This window comes from Mus pahari, chromosome 5 (assembly GCF_900095145.1).
Source record: "Mus pahari chromosome 5, PAHARI_EIJ_v1.1, whole genome shotgun sequence".
Classification (NCBI taxonomy): Eukaryota; Metazoa; Chordata; class Mammalia; order Rodentia; family Muridae; genus Mus; species Mus pahari.
Genome location: NC_034594.1, coordinates 109,658,211 through 109,675,836, shown reverse-complemented (window position 1 = coordinate 109,675,836; position 17,626 = coordinate 109,658,211). Strand labels below are relative to the sequence as shown.

General features: G+C 41.4%; 1 protein-coding gene across 3 annotated transcripts in view; it reads left to right on the top strand.

Annotated features, from left to right (window-relative positions):
* The window catches only part of Ipo9 (importin 9), a 51,733-nt gene that overhangs the window by 18,082 nt on the left and 16,025 nt on the right, over nucleotides 1-17,626 (top strand). For all 3 annotated transcript variants that reach the window (XM_029538614.1, XM_029538613.1, XM_021197419.1), the window contains 10 exons: nucleotides 5,964-6,052; nucleotides 7,191-7,277; nucleotides 7,987-8,106; nucleotides 8,196-8,296; nucleotides 8,480-8,538; nucleotides 9,281-9,432; nucleotides 11,375-11,473; nucleotides 12,305-12,411; nucleotides 13,866-14,005; nucleotides 15,575-15,734. In XM_029538614.1, coding sequence (XP_029394474.1) covers nucleotides 5,964-6,052; nucleotides 7,191-7,277; nucleotides 7,987-8,106; nucleotides 8,196-8,296; nucleotides 8,480-8,538; nucleotides 9,281-9,432; nucleotides 11,375-11,473; nucleotides 12,305-12,411; nucleotides 13,866-14,005; nucleotides 15,575-15,734 — 1,114 coding nt within the window. The remainder of the gene's footprint in view (nucleotides 1-5,963; nucleotides 6,053-7,190; nucleotides 7,278-7,986; nucleotides 8,107-8,195; nucleotides 8,297-8,479; nucleotides 8,539-9,280; nucleotides 9,433-11,374; nucleotides 11,474-12,304; nucleotides 12,412-13,865; nucleotides 14,006-15,574; nucleotides 15,735-17,626) is intronic.

Below are 17,626 nucleotides of genomic sequence, written 5' to 3'. Positions count from 1 at the left end.
AGGTTGTCACAGCTGCTTTCACGAACCATGCCAAGGGCATTATTATCTCCCTCCCCATCCCTACATTACTAAAAAATAAAAATATATTCATAATGTGCAAGACAAATATGGATTGAACAAAAAATGTTTCACATTTTGAGCTACAGTCTAAATATTAATTAATAGCTTGATCAGACTAATGAATGGAATGTTCGCATTCTCAATTTTTCAGCCAATATAGGTGCTTCCGAAAGCCCGTCCTGAAATGGGAAAACCCAGGCGGCCCAAGGCATTTTCTTAGTTGCTAATTGATGTAGAAGGGCACTGTGGGTAGCGCTATCCCTAGGCTGGTGGACCTGGGCTATATAAGAAAGGTAGCTGGGCAAACCAGGGAAGGGAGCCAGTGTGCCTCTGAGGTTCTGGTTTCGTTTCCTACTTCGGCTTCCTTGATAAATGACTATGACCTTTAAGCCAAAATGAGCAATTTTTTGCCCAAGTTGTTTTTGGTCAGTGTTTTATCACAGCATCAGAAAGCAAACTAGAAAAAGGGTTTTAGTTAAATTCTAACAAAAGAAAGTTCTTTTCTGGTCTTATCTTTGTATTATCTCCTGTATCTGGGTTGATAACTCTTTTCCTAACTTTGGAAATTTATCTGTTATGATTCTTTTGAAAATATTTTCTAGCCAGGCAGTGATGGTGCACACCTTCAATCCCAGAGGTCTGGAGGCAGAGGCAAACGGATCTCTGTTGAATTGAGACCAGCCTGGTCTACAGGTGGAGTTCTAGGACAGCCAGGGCTGTACATAGTAACTCTGTCTTGAAAACCCAACAACAAAATAAAACGAAGTATTCTCTATGCCTTTACAATGAGATTTTCCTATGCCTGTTCCCTATCAGAGTGTCTTGTCTATCTTGGAATTCCCTTCCATACCCTTAAATGTTCTATCTTTGTCCTTGTTGCACTGTTCCAGTTCCTCCATCTTGTCTTCAGGTGCAGACACACTGTCCTCTCCTTTATTAATTCTGTTCTGAGACTGTCCATAGAATTTATTTCACTGTGTCTTTTAATTCCAGCATTTCTGCTTGGCTTTCTTCAGTGTTTCAGGTTCTTTTTAATTCTTTCATATCATCCTAGCCTTCCTTATTTCATTCAGGTGTTTATTTGTATCTTGAAATGTTCTTGTTACACTGGGATCTCTCTCCGGGACTTCATCTGATTCTCACTAGAGATCATTGCTATGATTTTAGTAATGTTGAAGGAGCTAGTTTGCTTTGGTATTTCCTATATTTTATGTTATTGCATTATTTACACATCTGGTATTTTTTTCTTTGCTTGGTTTATTTTTTGTCAGTTATATTTTTCAGATGACATATTTGAAATGGTCAAATGGGACTTGAAAGTGGCGATGTTGAATGTGTAGTTCAGAAAATAATTCCTTAGACCAGGAGTAGCTCTGAGGACCTGGTATACAGTCTGTCTTATTCCCTGAGTTCCATATTAGCTGTGAAAGCAACCACAGCTGCTTGATATCAGCACTAAGCAATTGTCAAGAACTGTTGGAGGACAAACAACCAGGTTTAAATAGTGGAGAGTAGACTCAGATTGTTTTGTTGGTAAGATAGAAATAGGGAGGAATCAGGATGGGTAAGAGAGAGGAGTTAGCATAGATCCCTATGGGAAAGAAAAACATTGAGGTTAGTAAAATGTAGCCAGAAGGGGAAAGTGGAGACCCCTTTGGGGTCCACAGATTGTAGAGATTGTTAAAGCTGATGGGAAGTTTTCATTAAGTAAAAAGAGTAAGGGATAAGATGAGAGAAGAAAGATATAAGAAGAAGAGGGGAGTTTACAGGGCTGGAAAGACAGTGGTTAAGAGCACTGGCTGCTCCTCCAGGGGACCTTGGTTTAATTCCCAGCACCCACATGATGGCTACCAACCATCCGTAACACCAATCCCAGGGGTATAACTCCCTTTCCTGGTCCCTCAGGCACTTGGTGCACAGACACACATGCAGGCAAAAGCCCCCTACCCTCAGAAGGAGGCTAGTGTATGAGTTGTTACTAGAGTTACATGGTGGAGCATGCCTTACAGTAAGTAAGACTGGTGGACGGACATACACAATAGTCAAAAGCAAAACAATCAGGGGACATTTATGCAAGAGTAGAAATAATTTAGCGGAGAGTTGCCTTAGTGGTGAAAAGCACTTGTTGCTGTCACAGAGGACCCAAGTTCCCAGTACCCACATGTTGATTAATAATCAACATGTAATCTGTAATTCCAGTCCCAAGGAATCTGACCTCCCTCCATTGGCATCAGATACTCATGTGATGCATTTACATACAGGCAAAATATATACGTGTAGACAAAATAGTCATGTACATAAAATAATAAAACAAATCTAAAAAAATAGGGTTTTTTTTAAGGAGTAAAAATAATAGAATATCAGATATTAAAAATTATTTTGTGGGGCTGAAGAGATAGTTTAGTGGTTAAGAGCACTTCTTGTTCTTAAAGAGGACCTGGGTTCAATTCCCAGGTACCTGATAGCTCAAAACCATCTACAGCTTCAGTTCTAGGGGATCTGTGTTCTCATCTGACTTCCACAGGCACCATGCATGCATGTAGTGCGAAGACATATATAAAGGCCAAGCATATAAAATTTAAGTAAGTAAGTAAATAAATAAATAGAAACAAAGCAAAAAAAAACAAAAAAAACAAAAAAACTACCCACTTCTGGGCTCCGCAGTTAAGAGCACACTGACTTTTCTTCCAAAGGATCCATGCTGAATTCCCAGCACCCACAGGGCAGCTCACAACTGTCTGTAGCTCCAGTTCTAGGGAATTTGGCAGCCTCACACAGTCAGACATTAGGGCAGAACACCAATGCACATAAAAATAAATGGATGGATGGATAGGTGCAGATCTTAAGAGTTTGAGGCCAGCTTGTTCTACATAGTGAAACCTGTCTAAAAAAAAAAAATGGAAAGGGAAATAAGAGGAATATTTACAAAGCTGGAGAGATGCCTCAGCAGTTAACCATGCATACTGCTTTTGCAGATGACCTGAGTTATATTCTGTGTACCCACATTAAGCAGCTCATGGCTGCCTTTATTTAACTCTAGCTTCAGGGGATCCAGTGCCTCTGGCCTCTGAGGACCTGCGCTCACACACACATTTATAATTTAAAAATAAGATATATAGATAGATAGATTGATTGATATATATAAAGACTGGTTATGCTCAGCTGCACTTAGTTGCAAGTTAATTCTCAATTCTTCTGGCTCTAGTAGGTTCTGCATGGTGTTGTGTGGTAGAGGAGGAGATGGTAGCCTTTGATCTCTGAAGCCTCTGTGTTCCTGGGGCTCTGGCATATGAAAGGAGGGGAGGTTGAAAGTCCTTTCCTGCCGGGCATGGTGGTGCATGCTTTTAATCTCAGCACTCAAGAGAGAGGCAGATAGATCTTCTCTACTCAAGGCCAGCCTAGTCTACAGAGTGAGTTCCAGAATAGCCAAGGCTACACAGAGAAGCCCTGTCCCAAACAAACAAGAAGTCCTTTCCTGATAACTTCCCGGCTCCTGCACACTGTGGCATGTCAGGCTCCTGCGCGCAGGTGTGTGGGAGCAGCACTGTAGGTCTAGCCGTCGAATCTGCTTTCTTGGCATCTGTGTTACATTTTACATGCCCATTCAGCAGTAATAGTAGGTTATCAATTCTATGTCAAAGACAGACCTTTCATTTGTTCTAGTCTTACCCCCAGATAGCCTTTTAGAGTACCTACTGTGTTCCTACTGGTGAACTTTTAGTTCAGAAACCCCAGAAAGGCCAAGGTGCTCCTTGATTGGCCTTTTGTCTCTCTGCTTCTGTATGAGTGAGGTGACTGCTATGTGAACTTGAACTTCTAAGAGCCTTTGCTTAGCTCTCATAGTGCCAGGGTATCCAGCAAAGGACAATTGTTTTAGCCAAGGAGAGGAAATCCTAATCTTCCTGTATAGAGTTCAGCTTCTTTCTGACAGATCTGGAAAGAAAGGATAGCTGTACAGTTACTCTGATTGGAATGCAGAAGAGTCTTTGTACTTGACTAAGGAAATGACTATACAGTGAGGTCACTTTTCTCTCAGCCAGGAGAAGGAACTGGTGAAGAAATGTGTATCCTTTGTAATGAGTCAGCAGGCACAAAGTGGACGGCAGCCAACCTCCATTCACAAATAGCTACTCCAGTTGATTTCAACTTCACACCACAGGAACTGGAGCATCCATGAGGACAGAAAAGTATTCGTGTGTGAGCAAGAACTCATGAGAAACAAGGAACCAGTTCTTGTTAGGGTTTTCCTTTTTTTTATTTTGAGAAGGAGGTCGCTCTGTGTTGCCCAGTCTGGCTTCTAACTCCTGGCTCCTGTAATCCTGCCTCATCTTCCTAATAGCTTGGGAAAATAGTCATGTCTATCTGTGCCCAGTGTCTTTGAGACTTTTGGGGGGAAGATACTGTTCTTGACTTCTGAGTTATTTTACTATTTATAAAAGAGATCTTGGTGGCGCACGCCTTTAATCCCAGCACTTGGGAGGCAGAGGCAGGTGAATTTCTGAGTTCAAGGCCAGCCTGGTCTACACAATGAGTTCCAGGACAGCCAGGAATATACAGAGAAACCCTGTCTCGAAAAACCAAAAAAAAAAAAAAAAAGATATAAAGGATCTATATGCTAAGAATTTAAATATTTGATCTAATAGATAAATCTTTTACTTCTATCTTATAGTTTTGTAAATTTAGGTGTTAATACCCCAAATTTTCTGACTTGATAATAATGACCTCAGAAAACTTACTTTGAATTTAAACCTACAAAGTATGAACAAATTGAGATTACTCACAATAATTATAGAAAAGTTAAACAGTACAGTTAGTCACTTCAATACTAAGACTCCTTTCTTTGTAGTGGTGGTGATGGTGGCAGTGACACTGGGGATTGGACCAGACCCTTGAGCGTGCTAAGCTGCACCCAAGCTCTATGTTATATTTATTCATAAATGCAGGTTATGCTTGATCTTAGGCCCAGAGGTGGTAATATGCTATCCAGTGTATTTATTTGGGCTGAGTTCAATCTAAATGGAATTTGACATTTTATTAAGATATTAATTTTATTAAGATAAAGCTTAGAATTTACCTTTCAGAAGGAAGCCACATTCCTAAAGAATAGCCGGTCTCCAGTATTTGATCTGTATTTGACCTGTGGGGATTGATACAGGGTCTTTATGTACTTTGCATAGCATTTTCTTATTTAATTTTTTTCCAGGCACAAGAAGATGTAACCTGTCTTTCCTCACCTCTTTCAAATCTGCACATGGGTTAAACACCTTCACTTAGGAATCTTCTTCCTATCCACTTAACAGCAGAACCACACATTGATAAATGGAGTCCATGCTTAATACATTTTCGGATGGGTGGGAGGGTTGGTAGTTGGTTGGTTGGTTGATTGGTTGGTTTTTCTCAGACCGGGCTCTCACCATGTAGCCCTAGCTGTCCTGGAACTCGATCTGTAGACCACGCTGGCCTCGGACTCAGAGATCTGCCTACCTCTGCCTTCCAAGTGCTGGAATTAAAGGCGTGCACCACTATGCCCCATTTATGTTTTGTTATTTGCATTGAAGTAACTTGTCAGGAGACAGAACTGACAGAAACCACAATAGCAGTTGTGCCCAATGCTGTCATGGCACAAGCTCAGAAGGGTCCCTGTTTGCCTTACTTGTATGGAGTTGTGTTGCAGATGGCTTTAATCTGTGTGCTTTTCTTTTTAATCTCTTGTATCTTTTGTGTTCCTATTCTTTCTCCCCTTCTGACGAATAATACTTCTGGCTCCTTTTTCTTCCTCAGAGTGAGCTTGCTAGACCAGTGGTCATTCCTGTGTGCTGACTGGGAACTGCTACCTAGATAGATGGCTTGCAAGCTTTCACACTTTGTCATTATGAAGCATCTTTTCCTTTTTGTCTTTGCAGAGTTTACTCGAGAAGTGACAGACACACAGATGCCACTTGTTGCTCCTGTCATTCTGCCAGAGATGTATAAGATATTCACCATGGCCGAGGTATGAAATCTCAGCTGAGTAGTTGCAGCAAGAGGACCTGCCTGGCTCTGGTCAGCACCACCTCTCAGGTGTAGGGTGATGGTTGTTGTCACTGGTACCCATGCCAAGAACTGGAACTGACATTGATCTAGATCAGAAATTGAATTGACCGTAGTCTTTGAACTCATGAGTACCAGGGAAAGCACTTAATGAATTAACTGAAATGTCTCAGCACCACTCAGCTTTGCACCCTATCAACCTTGAGTGCACAGTGCCATTCTTGAACTAACTACTCAGCCAAGGATTTAGAAATCATCTGTTACTTCATTGCAAGACTAGAATCTTAATGTATTATGTAAGTGTTAGTATGTAAATAGTGATCTGTACACAGTAATATATGAATCTTAATAGGTATCCAACCTCTGTAATCCCTTGCCTCCACTGAATACTCCACATTGTAAAGGAACTACATTGAGAAGTGGGGATTCAGCTCAGTAGAGAGCATGTGCTTTCAAGGCTCTGGGCTCATCTTCTCTCATCACACAGTAGAGACAAAGCAGCAGCTGGGCACGTTGTAACCCCATCTCCAAAAAAGGAAAAATACCTATTAGCCAAGGTGGATGCGGTGGAGGGCATCTCTAAACCCAGCACTCAGCAGGCAGAGGAAAGCTAATTTCTGTGAGTTGTAGGCCAATGGGTGCTACAGAGTAAGATCTTGTCTTTAAAAAAAAAAAATAGCTATGTGTCTCAGAGGCCTGTATATTAAAGGCTGAGTCAAGTACATCTAGCATTCTGTTACCTTATGCTCTCTCTCTTTTTGTGTGTTTTTGTTTGTATTTCGAGTACACAGATATGGTCTTTCTGAGTAGCCCTAGCTGTCCTAGATCTCACTTTGTAGACCAAGCTGGCCTTGAACTCACAGAAATCTGCCTGCCTCTACTTCCCCAGTGATGGGATTAAAGTATACACCACCAGCCACCTTATGCTTTCTTAATTACAGAAGCCCATTGTTTTACATAAGTGGATTGCATCTGTGTCTCTTTGGGGAATTAACTGTGAGGACTGGTTGGTTAGTCCTAGTTTTACTTCTAGTCACATCTACACACATATATACTCCAGTCTCTCCGATTTCATGATTATGCTATGGCCTTTTCCTCAGGTGTATGGTATTCGAACTCGTTCCCGAGCAGTGGAGATTTTTACTACTTGTGCTCATATGATCTGTAACATGGAGGAACTGGAAAAAGTGAGTGAGCCTTTGGTTGATGAGTAACAAAATTTGTGTTTCAAAGTCTTTATTAATCTTTACATTGCCAAAGATTCATTTTATAACTACCAGAAAGCACACTAGCTAGGCTTATAGATTTAGCATTGTCATTAAAATTTTAACATATATCTATTATTTCTATATTTTAGTTTTATGTTTCTTCAGATACCTCTGCTTTTTTTTTTTTTAACTTCTTTCTGTTTAGATTTTTTTTGTTTATTTTGTTTTGTGGTTGGATGTTGTTGTTGTTGTTTGGGGGAAAGGCAGTTGGGGGGTGCTTTGGTTTTTTGTTTTTCCAATTAAACATAGGACCTCACATATTTCAAGCAAGCACTCTACCACTGAGCTGTATTCCAAGTGTTCCTGCCTCCTTTCATATTTGACATTTCAAGCCTTTCTACTATCTTACGGCCCTCTCATGTGAAGAAAAGCAAGTTAGAAATGTTGATTCCTGCGATCCAGGTGCTTTTCTGAGAGTGGTCTGATGGGCTAGGTTTCAGAAGACTGTGATGAAGGATTGCAGGTGGGAGTTGAGGTCAGAAGGCTTGAGAAACTCCTGCAGTGACGATAGCTGTACCCTTTCATTAGGAGCTGGCCCTAAAAGATGCTTCAAAACTGAGAATTTAGTTATGTGCTGAAGCTCTGGGTTGAGGGTTTGTCCAGCATTGACTTTGGTCTCTGTTGTCAGGGTGCAGCCAAAGTCCTGATCTTCCCCGTGGTGCAGCAGTTCACAGAGGCCTTTGTTCAGGCACTCCAGATGCCGGATGGCCCCACATCTGACAGTGGCTTTAAGATGGAGGTCCTGAAGGTAAAGAGAGGCTATCAGTAAGCTTAGAGCTGAGAAAGAGTCAGAAATCATTGACTCCTGTGTTACTTAGTAGTGTTTTCTCTTCTCAGGCAGTGACAGCCTTGGTGAAAAACTTCCCAAAGCACATGGTGTCCTCCATGCAACAGATCCTGCCCATTGTTTGGAACACTCTAACTGAAAGTGCTGCCTTATATCCTTTCCTGGGAACCCAGAGGACCCGCCACTGCCTAACTCTGGGGATCTAGCCTTGGGTCTCAGTCATGTGCTCCTATGTCTAAGTGTTATGTCTGTTCTTGGTGTTGGGGTATAGCACTCCCTTGTAGACTATATGTAAAGCAGACTTCAGATTCTCTTTCTTGACTCTGCATCATACTTATGTGAGGACGGAAGTGAATTACACAGAGGAAGTGGAAGATCCTGTGGATTCGGATGGTACGTAGTTTATCTGACCCTAATGGAAATACCAATTGTTAGGGAAGGGGATCTTGACACAGACAAGTAAGAGGCAGGAAACAGAGTCAGTGAAGGTGTCTTCAGTGGACTAGGTGTGAGCCATTGAGGATTCATCATCTTCCGTGTCATCCTTAGGGACATTTGCAAAAGCCAGCTGAAAACTGTGGCATTTGAGTGTCGCAGATGTCTGATACAGCTAGCTACCCGAGTCATTTTGTCTTATTTAATTTTGAAGTCCCACATGATGGTAGCCTTCATTTCTGTCAATATTTTTAAGTACTTCGATGAGAAATAGGCATGCTGGAAAATGTGTTCAGTGTCTGTGACTCTTTTACTCCTAAAGTATTTAATATCTCAGACTTCCTTTCTTTGACTCTTCAGCCTCTTCTACCAACTCTTCAGGAAAAATTAGCAAGTACTTTACATGTTCATTAATTTACAAAGATAATATAGTGTATTTTGGAATGACGATTTCCTTTTGCTTTCTTTTTTTTTAAAGATTTATTTATTTATTATATGTCAGTACACTGTAGCTGTCTTCAGATACTCCAGAAGAGGGCGCCAGATCTTGTTACGGGTGGTTGTGAGCCACCATGTGGTTGCTGGGATTTGAACTCAGGACCTTCGGAAGAGCAGTCGGGTGCTCACACCTGCTGAGCCATCTTACCAGCCCTCCTTTTGCTTTCATGGCATTGATTTCTGCTCTCACATATCCCTGCAGGAGAAGTCCTGGGCTTTGAAAACCTCGTCTTCAGCATTTTTGAATTTGTCCATGCCCTACTAGAAAACAGCAAGTTCAAAAGCACCGTTAAGAAAGCTTTGCCTGAGCTCATTTACTACATCATCCTGTACATGCAGATCACCGAGGAGCAGGTAAATGAGATTTGGGAGACAGTTACTCAGTTGCATTGGAAATTTGAAGAATGTGACACATTGGTCAAGTAAACATCTCATTTCTGCATAACAGACACTGAGAGACTAACTTTATGTGAAATCCTAGAGAAATTATGGTATTTATCAATTCTAATGTTAGACTTTCAGAACATTTTTTTCATTAGGAATCTGTGAAACCACTAAGCAACGATCATAGGATATAGGAGAACCTATTCAACACTTCCTGAAAACAGTGAGGTTAGGCCTTATCACCTGCCAGCCAGCAAGAATGCAGCAGCTCAGACGAGGGATCCCTTAGACCTTAGTGAGAGCATGTAAGAACCCTGGGAGTTCCCATGATCTAGCCACATCTACAAGGCCTCATATTCAGTAAACCATATTATCAGAATTTAGAGTTTGAATCTGAGTCACATTTTCTTAGCCTAATCTGGAATACAGACAGTATATTACTAGGCTTTTATTTCAGCTCACTCCTGTCCCTGCCTCCATGCTCATTAGTATTGTTTGATCAGCATCTGTTCTTAGCCATGTTAAAGGCTCCACGGCTTCGCTGATCTTCACTTAGAAGAGGAACAAAAAAGCAACAACTAGGTTTTTAAAACTTCTTTCCCCAGCCAGGCATGGTGGCACACACCTGTAATCCCAGCACTCAAAAGGCAGAGACAGGCTGATTTCTGAGGGAAGCCAGGACAGTCAAGGCTACAGAGAGAAACCTTGTTTCAAAAAAAAAAAAAAATTTTTTTTCCCCAGACAGGGTTTCTCTGTATAGCCCTGGCTGGCCTCGAACTCAGAAATTCACCTGCCTCTGCCTCCCAAATGCTGGGATTTAAGGCATGCACCACCACTGCCTGGCCTTTTTTTTTTTTTTTTCCATGAAAATTAATAAATTGATTTTCTCAGATCTGGGAACAGTTGCAGAAAGAGCTAAGTGGTGAAAGTGCTCACAACACATTGTAAGAAGTTCCTAAAGAATGCATAAAAACACTGTATTTTTAAGGTACTAAGAAAAAAGAGTGCATCAGCTTAGACCATTGAGATGGCTCAGTAGGTAAAGACATTGCCACCAAGCCTAATGACCTGGGTTCCATCCTCTGATGCAGGTGGTGGAAGAGAACTGACTCCGGATAATTACTCTCTGGCCTCCTCATAAGCATAAATGTAATTTTTTAGAAAATTAATATAATAATGCCATGTAGTAGAGCACACCTTTAACTGCAGCCTTCGGAAGGCAGAAACAGGCAGATCTGAGTTCAAGGCCATCCTGTCTACAGAGTGCATTCCAGGGCAGCCAGAGCTACACAGAGAAACCCTGTCTCGGGAGGGGAGGGGAGGGGAGGGGAGAAAGGAAAAAGAAAGAAAAGAAATATGACAATGTCTTCCACACATCTCAGCACAAAAATTGGTGTAATTTTATAGTAAATACTCAGTATATTTAGAAAATCTGTTTATCAGAGTAGCAAGCTGATGGCAGCAACAAAGAACTAAGTAATTTGTCATATTCTAAAACAGATACTGCTACAGATAAGTAGTCAGCCCTGTGTATTTGGATAATGATTTGTTTCTCAACCAAAAAACTAATTGGGGGCTGGTGAGATGGCTCAGTGGGTAAGAGCACCCGACTGCTCTTCCGAAGGTCCAGAGTTCAAATCCCAGCAACCACATGGTGGCTCATAACCACCTGTAACAAGATCTGATGCCCTCTTCTGGAGTGTCTGAAGACAGCTACAGTGTACTTACATAGAATAAATAAATAAATAAATCTTTAAAAAAAAAAAAAAAACTAATTGGGAGGTAGGGGGATCTTTCTTAGTTCAAGACCAGGCAGAGGTACATAGTGAGACTCTGCCTCAAAAAGAAAAAAACTGTAGAGTTTTGATCAGGAGAAGGTTGACCAGAATGAGCCGAGCTCCTCCCTTCCCAGATTAAAGTGTGGACAGCTAACCCACAGCAGTTTGTAGAAGACGAGGACGATGACACCTTCTCCTACACTGTTAGGATTGCCGCTCAAGACTTGTTGCTGGTAAGCTACCTTGATACTTCAACCAGATAACCCTCCAGTAACTGCAAGTTTCTTCTTCCTAGACATCTCACCCAAGGTAAGCGGTGCTGCTGGACAGCTTCACCTCAGATCTTTAAGGATATAAGAAAGTTGCTCATGAAATTTGAGACTGAGAAATTCCAAAGTTTTTGCACCTGGTTCATTGAGTCCGGAACATTTCAGTTTACTCTGCCTTCAACAAGCCTCCATGGCCTAAATCAGACGCTAACAAACTTAAAAAGATTGTTGGGAAGTGAGCATAGAACATCAGCTCATGAATTCTCTGGCTCCTCCAACTAGGGCATAGGGTTGTCTCTAGGTTGAATGCTGTGAAGAAACTGACAGTTCCTGTTGGGTTTGTTGGTATTTACTGTCTTGGTATTTAGTGCTTCTAAGGCACCTGTCACAGGTTACAGGAGGAGCTGGGCTTAGAGCTCATCAGTAGAGCATTTGGCTAGAAGGTGCAAAGTGAGCCTGGTTGAATTGCCAGCACCAAAAAATAAAAGCAGAACAGAAAAAAACTATACACTATTAAAGCAGCCTTATATTCTCATAATTAGTCAGCTTCAAAGAGAATAAATATCTGTTCCATTGTTGCCGAAAACTATCATTTCTTCATTTATGCTAATAGAGCCAGAGGGATCAGCTATTTAGAGCTATTCAATGTCTTACAATGCCTGAGTTACCTTAATTTCATCAGAGACCCTGAACTAGTGGGGTCACTTTTAATACACCTGATGAGGCTTTAGTATGGATGTGTCAGAGTTTGAACCATACACACACATAAGTTTATTTTTCAATCTTCTCTCCTAGGCTGTGGCCACAGATTTCCAGAATGAGAGTGCAGTGGCGCTGGCTACTGCAGCCACACGGCATTTACAAGAAGCAGAGCAGACAAAAACCAGTGGCACTGAGCACTGGTAAGGGTGAGCAGAAGCTCTGCTTACAGCCTTGTTTGAAGCATGACATCTGAGGGAAAATGAGCTCATTCTGTCCCTTTTTTAAACAGCTTTGAAAGGGGGGACTTTTGTTCTTAATCAGAAGACTCTATTATTATACTTCGGTGTTTTCTGTGGCATTTAATAGTGTTTAATTGAAAGGATGTGACTAGAGGTGGGTACATGACTTCTTTCCTAGCACTTGGGAGGTAAAAGCAAGACATTTAGAAGTCCAAGGCCATCCTCATCAATACATAGCAAGTTTGAGACGAGCCTGGCCTGTGTGAGACCCTATCTCGAAAAAATAAGGGCTGGGGCTGGATAGATGGCTTAGCAGTTAAGAGCAATTAAGAGGTCCTGAGTTCAATTCCCAGCAACTACATGGTGGCTCACAACCATCTATAATGGGATCAGATGTCCTCTTCTGGTGAGTCTGAAGACATATAAATAAATCTTTTTTAAAAACAAGGGCAGATGAGATGGCTCAGCAGGCAAGGATACTTGAATGTCAAGCCTGGCAAACTGAATTCAATCCCTACCTAGAACCTATAGCATTAAAGTGAGGAGCTTTAGAAAGGTGTCCTCTGACTCTACACCCATGCCATTGTTGGTGCTCCCACATGATAGATGAATAGACAGATGGGCAGGCAGACAGACAGGCGGATGAATGGATGGGTGATGGATGGATGGATGGATGGATGGATGGGTAGTGCTCCCACATGATAGATGAGTAGACAGATGGGCAGGCAGACAGACAGACAGACAGGTGGATGAATGGATGGGTGATGGATTGATGGATGGATGGATGGATGGATGGATGGATGGATGGATGGATGGATAGTGCTCCCATATGATAGATGAATAGACAGATGGGCAGGCAAACAGACAGACAAGCGGATGAGTGGATGGGTGATGGATTGATGGATGGATGGATGGATGGGTAGTGCTCCCACATGATAGATGAATAGACAGATGGGCAGGCAGACAGACAGACAGGCAGATGAATGGATGGGTGATGGATTGATTGATGGATGGATGGATGGATGGATGGGTGGGTGGGTAGTGCTCCCACATGATAGATGAATAGACAGATGAGCAGGCAGACAGACAGACAAGCAGATGAATGGATGGCTGATGGATGGGTGGATGGGTGGGTGGATGGATTGTGCTCCCACATGATAGATGAATACAGATGGGCAGACAAGACAGGCAGATGGATGGATGGATGGGTGGGTGGGTGGGTGGATGGATGGATGGATGGATAGTGCTCCCACATGATAGATAGATGATTGGTAAGTATAGAAATATACTTTTAAATAAATTAATTAGAAATACTGACAAATGATTTGGGATCAAATTGCTTTGGAATACTCTGAGTGGCTTTACTAACTTTGGAAGTGTAGTTTGCTTTACCAACTGCAGTATCCCTGTTACAGGTGGAAGATCCACGAGGCCTGCATGCTTGCTCTAGGTTCTGTGAAGTCTATCATCACTGACAGTGTGAAAAATGGCAGGATCCATTTCGATATGCATGGGTTCCTGACCAATGTCATCCTCGCAGACCTCAACCTGTCAGGTATGTTTGAATATATGCCAGGATTCTAGAAGATCTTGGGACCTGATGTTAACTCACTTAGGTACTTTTTAATATTTGTTTCTTTATATATCTGTGTGTGTATGATTTATGCACATCATAAGCCAGAAGAGGTTGTCAAGTATCCTATATCACCCCTGCCTAGTCCTTTGAGTTGGAGTCTCTCCTTGGACTTAACTAGACAGAATCCAGCAAACCCCATCAGACTACTGTCTCTACCACTGTCAGAGCTGGGATCACAGGCATTTGCTGGGCCTTCTGGCTGGTTGCATGGGTGCTGTGATCCAAACTCCTAGCCTTGTGATTACAGAGAAGGCATTCTTAACCCCTGAGTCATCTCTTCTCTTAGCCCTCTTCTCTCTTAGCCTTCCCCTCCCCTCTCTCTTTCTCTTTCCCACTCTTCCTCTTCCTCCCTCTTTCTGTGTCTGTCTGTTTCTATCTCTGTCTTTTTCAGTTTTGTGTGTGTGTTTGTGTATAAAGATCTGAGTTTAGTCCTTAATACCCCAAGAGATGTAACTCGAGTTCCAAGGGATCTGATGCCCTCTTATGGCAACTTCTGTCACTGTATGTATGTGCAGACATCACATATGTATATATTCATGAATGAGATTAAAATCTTTAAACAAGAATTGCGGGTCGTATCTATTCTGTTAGTTATAGTAGGCATGATGTCATCTATGTATCATAAAACCTCTGGAAAGTGCTGTTGATCATTTGGGAAGGAATTAGAATAAAAAAGTTAAAAGGTGATGGCTTTAGCTTTAAGGACTTTCAGAAATACCTAAGCCATACTTTGGCAGTTATGATAGTAATTATTTCCTAGTTTGTTAAGAGCTATTCAGTAATTTCTCAATTTGATATTTTAGTGTGATCAACTAATCTAAGCTCTTTGATAAGCTGAATGCATTCAGTATTCTTAAACAGTTCATGCTTAGCAGGAAGTAGTAATTCTTACACCAGTAGATTAGAATATCAAACAAAATACAGCATATAAGAAAGCTGAACATACAGAATTACAGGCTCAGAGATAATTTGAGATTACTGCAGACTGAGAGATCACAGAGACAGTATGAAGGGAACGTGTTGACTTGTGATTTAAACAAAGTTCAGAGTTGACAAAGCAAGATGTAAGTTCTGAGTCTGGATGTGTGTTTGAGCTTAATAGCCATCAAGAGTGCCTTGAATGTCAACACTAGTTTCGTGTGTATTTGATTGATTGTGGAGTTGTTTGTCAGGTTGTTAATAGGGGAATAGCAGCTATAATTGATGTTCTAGTGTTGAGACAGTAGTGGGAAGGACTTAGAAATGTACTAGTGCAGGTAAGCAGCAGTGAGGGCTTCGGTCTCAGAATAGTCAGAGGTAGAACTGAGAAATGGATTCGGTGTCAATTTATTGCACATATGCCTTTACCGTGTGAAATTATTCTATTTCTTTCAAATAAGTCATCTATGTTGTATAGCATCCAATATTAACATCTGAGACATGGAGTTGGGCAGGAGCAGGGGGAGAGGAACTTTTCATCATGCAGCCTGTAATTGCTCTTCCTCCTAGCATCTCCTTTCCTCTTGGGCCGGGCACTGTGGGCTGCCAGTCGCTTCACTGTCGCTATGTCCCCTGAACTGATTCAGCAGTTCCTACAGGCAACAGTTAGTGGTCTTCATGAGACACAGCCCCCATCAGTTCGCATCTCTGCTGTGAGAGCCATCTGGGGGTAAGTACACTGCTCTAGCATGCTAAGAACTGCTTGAAGAGAAATTGCTCAGCTAGAGAATATCACTGTGCCTCCTGGAGACCTCTTCAGGAAGAAAACTAGAGAAAAGAAAAGGAGCTCTGCTGGGGACTCCAAAAGGCGGTCCCTTTTGTTCATTATTCCCTTTCAATTCAAAGAGCAGCTTCCTCTCTTCAGTGAAGGCACTTAACCCAAGGCTCTGAATAATTTGCATAATGTTGCATAATTGTGAAGGACATAAATCTAATTAGCAGCCACATCACTGTGTTGGTAGTCTGTGCATTAGAATCCAAATTTGGGAGAATGTGGCATAGAAACAAGCTCATATCTCCCAGTTTCATTTCTCTTCTTCACAGAGGTTTCTAGTCATTACTTAAGTTCATACTCAGACTAGGGGACACGTTGATATTTGGAATTTTCAGTTCATAGTTTTATTTTATGTGTATGAGTGGTTTTTTTTGCGCATGTCTGTGTTCAATGTGCATGCTTGGCGCTTACAGAGGTCAGAAGAGAACATTGCACCCCCTGGAACTGGAATTATAGACTGTTGTAAGCCACCTTGTAAGTATAAGGAATTGAACCCAGGTCCTCAATAGGAACGAGTGCTTTTAACTGCTGGACCCTCTCTCTAGGCCTGGACATTTCTATTTTGAAGGATATTTTAAGATCCAAATTTAAGCATCTTGATTGAACTCTATGCATGAGAATTACAAAATGTTGTCCCTGTCCTATCTTGACATTTGAGACAGTGATTGAGAGTCCAAGCATTGAGGGGAAGAGGGAAGGAGGGAGATGCCGTTGAGAACATTGCAGAATCACCTCTTCTGCCTGTGTGTATTGAATAAGTGCTACAACCATGAACAGAGATCAATCTTTTCCAGTGCAATCTTGGTAGAGCCAACCTTTGGTTCTGAATAAATTTAAAATCTCATTGTGCTAAGAGAAACCAAGTACAGCTTTTCAGAGAGCTCTGAAACCACTCTAAAATGGCTGAGGAGGGAGGCCTAACCTGCTTAACCACTTGCCTGTATTACTTCTGACCTTTGTAAAACCTGATTTTTTAATCTACATGCATTAATTAGTCCCTGAGGCATTAAACATCCCTTACATCAAATGTCAGTATAAGATTAAAAGCAGGAGCTGGAAAAGTGGCTCAGTAGATAAGAGAATATACTGTTCTTGAAGAGGACCCAAGTTTGATTCCTAGTACCCATATCAGGCAGTTCAAAACTACCTGTAACTCAAACTCCTGGAGACCTGAAACACCCAGACGTTTTCATACACATGGACATGTATAGACAGACAGACAGACAGACAGACAGACAGACAGACAGATAGATAATAGCAACAACAACGTTTTAAAGAAAAAATTTTAAAGCCTTTGCCAACTAAATAAGAACAAAACCATTAAAACCTATGTATATCTTAATTAAAACTTTTTTTAAAATATAGGCCATGAGAAAAATCATAATAAATTTAAAAACAGATTATTGGTAAAAGAACTATTCTACTTTGTGCTGTGATTTTACAGAAATGTTCAGAGTTGCAAACTGAGGCGTTTGATAGAAGTGTGTAAATACTCATGTTAAATGCCTCTTGTCTTCTGGGATGGGTTAGACAACAGTATCTGTCAAACATAACTCACTTATGTTGGTTCTCATAAGAAAAATTAGGATTTAAAACAAACAAACAAAAAAAAAACCAAGCCGGGCGTGGTGGCACACGCCTTTAATCCCAGCACTTGGGAGGCAGAGACAGGCGGATTTCTGAGTTTGGGGCCAGCCTGGTCTACAAAGTGAGTTCCAGGTCAGCCAGGGCTATACAGAGAAACCCTGTCTCGAAAAAACAAAAACAAACAAACAAACAAACGTTCA